General features: G+C 45.0%; 1 protein-coding gene across 1 annotated transcript in view; it reads right to left on the minus strand.

Annotated features, from left to right (window-relative positions):
• LOC134452704 (CCN family member 1-like) overlaps nt 1–348 on the minus strand; it is a 30,712-nt gene extending 30,364 nt beyond the window's left edge. Inside the window, exon 1 of the mRNA XM_063203228.1 lies at nt 79–348. Coding sequence (XP_063059298.1) covers nt 79–132 — 54 coding nt within the window. The 5' untranslated portion in view covers nt 133–348. The remainder of the gene's footprint in view (nt 1–78) is intronic.
• Between the last annotated feature and the right edge of the window lie 2,000 nt (nt 349–2,348).

Consider the following 2,348-nt stretch of genomic DNA (forward strand, 5'->3'; position numbering starts at 1 on the left):
CAGCGGCTACAGAGACATTTAACCGAAACACGATGACATTTGCGAATTAAATGAATCAGGTACGAAAACATCACTTACCACATACATGGACGCCGTTGTCAACAACAACACCAGAAATATCGTGGGGTTCATTGTTAAATCCTTTCCCGGTGAATAGAATATAGACTGAAATGAACACTTATAATATATATAACAGCAGAGAAAACTATTGGCAAGCTGTTTCTAGAACTGCCTGAAGTCAAATAAAATAAAACAAAAACAGGACGAAGGCACTGATTAGAACACGCTTTTAGTGGACTTCCAACCGTCACTATCTCACTCCCAGGACAACGCGCCTTCGTATGCGTCGTCAACTTGTCTACCTTGCGAACAGGACGCCGCCGATGAAATTTATACCGACCTCGTGCGCCCCTCTAGGATGCCCCGCCCACTACCATATGTGCAGCCAGTTAACGCCAGGGCACCTGGCCAAGACATTCCAAAGGGGTGGGGCCAAGCCTGTAGCGGTGATGCGGATTGGGGGGGCTTGATCAGTGGATGAATACAGTCATTCATAAAATCACCGAATTACTCCACATGCCAACGAGGGCCCGTGCTCGTGGTGTTTGTTATTTTGGCCGGAATCAAAATATTATCCATGCTTTAAAGTCCCCAGTCGCACACATTCCAGCCTTCACTCGCTGTTCTGCTAACACCTAGACAAATATACCCAGCTGGTCCGTCGTCTGATATCTTAATAGCAGCAACGCCGCAGAAAAAGGCTAAGGTATTTCCTCTTCAAATTTCTTTTTTTTTGTTCTTTTACCAAGCCAGGGAAAACTCAATATGCACAGCAGCACAGAGCTTCGAGGCTATTACTCTCACAAGCGACCGTTTGTTTGAGGCCGGGTAAAAGACGACGAGAATACTTGTGTAAATCTACGCCACTTTGAAATGAGCTACTGCTTCCTGAATAGTCTAAACAAGGTCTTTTCTGGAGAATTGAGGGTGGGAATTTTTGGGTCTGGCAAAATGTGGTCTTGTGGTGAAGGGAAATGGGTTAAGGGGAATAAAAGCGGGCTATTATTCTCTAGGTATGTAAAGACGTGAGTGTATATCCTACTGTACGCCTACATGCCCAGCCCATATCTCCCATGTGGCTTGGTGTTGTATCATCCCAGTACAAAATGCTATGAGAAAATTATGTTACTGTAACTATGGTCGAATGTGAAGGTAAATCAACCACGTGTTTTAGCGGATCATGAGTAGGCTCTCTTTCCACCCGCCCCTCTTCTGTCTCCCTCTCTCTTCTCATTTACCTGCACTTCTCTATCGCCTCATCTGAAACATTATTCACAACTCACAAACACTTTCTTTCTCCTTTCAACACCAAACTTAAGCAATGATGACAGAATGAAAAGTATGCACAGTATTGGTACCCCCCTCTCACTCTCACTCACGCACAGCCCCGCCGACAGGGGGGGACAAAAGGGCTTTTTGTCCCGGGCCCTGGGATAGGGGGGCCCAGAACTGGGCCCTCATTAAGTTTGTGTTTAATGGTTCTAATTGCTTTCAAAATAAGATGGTTGGTTGATGGAGAGGGAGGTGCGCTATATTTACATTAAATAAATGATGCAGATATTTTGCCTTTCCTGCCCTTAAAAAGGATCAAGAGCCCCCACCTCCCCCACACCCAGTGCACAAATGGTTTGGTCGGTCAGTACGAGAAAGAAAAAAAACGGCTTCAACTTAACGCGGCTCGTGCCAATTTGCCAAGGTGTCTGAAGGAGCAGTCGTTCACCAGGAGGGCAGAAAATGAAGGATAGGAGAAAAATAGATGAAGACACCAGAAGCCCGAGGATTTCAGTAAAACGTTCTTCAGATGATGCAGGTACTAACAATAGCAGAGAACACTAACAGAGCAAAAGTTTCCCTTCATAAACAGACACGCCCTGCACTGCAGCATTCATGTTTAAAACATGATCAGTCACACAGTTGCATCATTTTATAACCACAGCTTAGTAAAATTGTGTTTCAAATCTGACCATCTGTGACCTTAGCTAGGAATATGCACATTAGCCCCAATAATAACATGATGAGAAGTTGCGTCGCGCGCAAGGGAGAATTTTTAAAACTGCGCTATTATGCAACCCTATTTCGCTTAGCGCGTATAAATCCCGCTTAGCGCAAATGCTAACACTTTATCAACCTGTTAACTTTGTGGGGAGAAACAGTGTACATCCGTTTTGCATATACATTTCTGCAACTTGACTTGTTCCTGTGTTTGGCCATTCCTGGTGTGGGAAGGCTGACGTCTTGGTGTGCTGGTGGTGACAGCTAGTGAACTAGAGCTGATTCAGTCAGGCACG

This window comes from Engraulis encrasicolus, chromosome 1 (genome assembly GCF_034702125.1).
Source record: "Engraulis encrasicolus isolate BLACKSEA-1 chromosome 1, IST_EnEncr_1.0, whole genome shotgun sequence".
In the NCBI taxonomy this organism is placed as follows: Eukaryota; Metazoa; Chordata; class Actinopteri; order Clupeiformes; family Engraulidae; genus Engraulis; species Engraulis encrasicolus.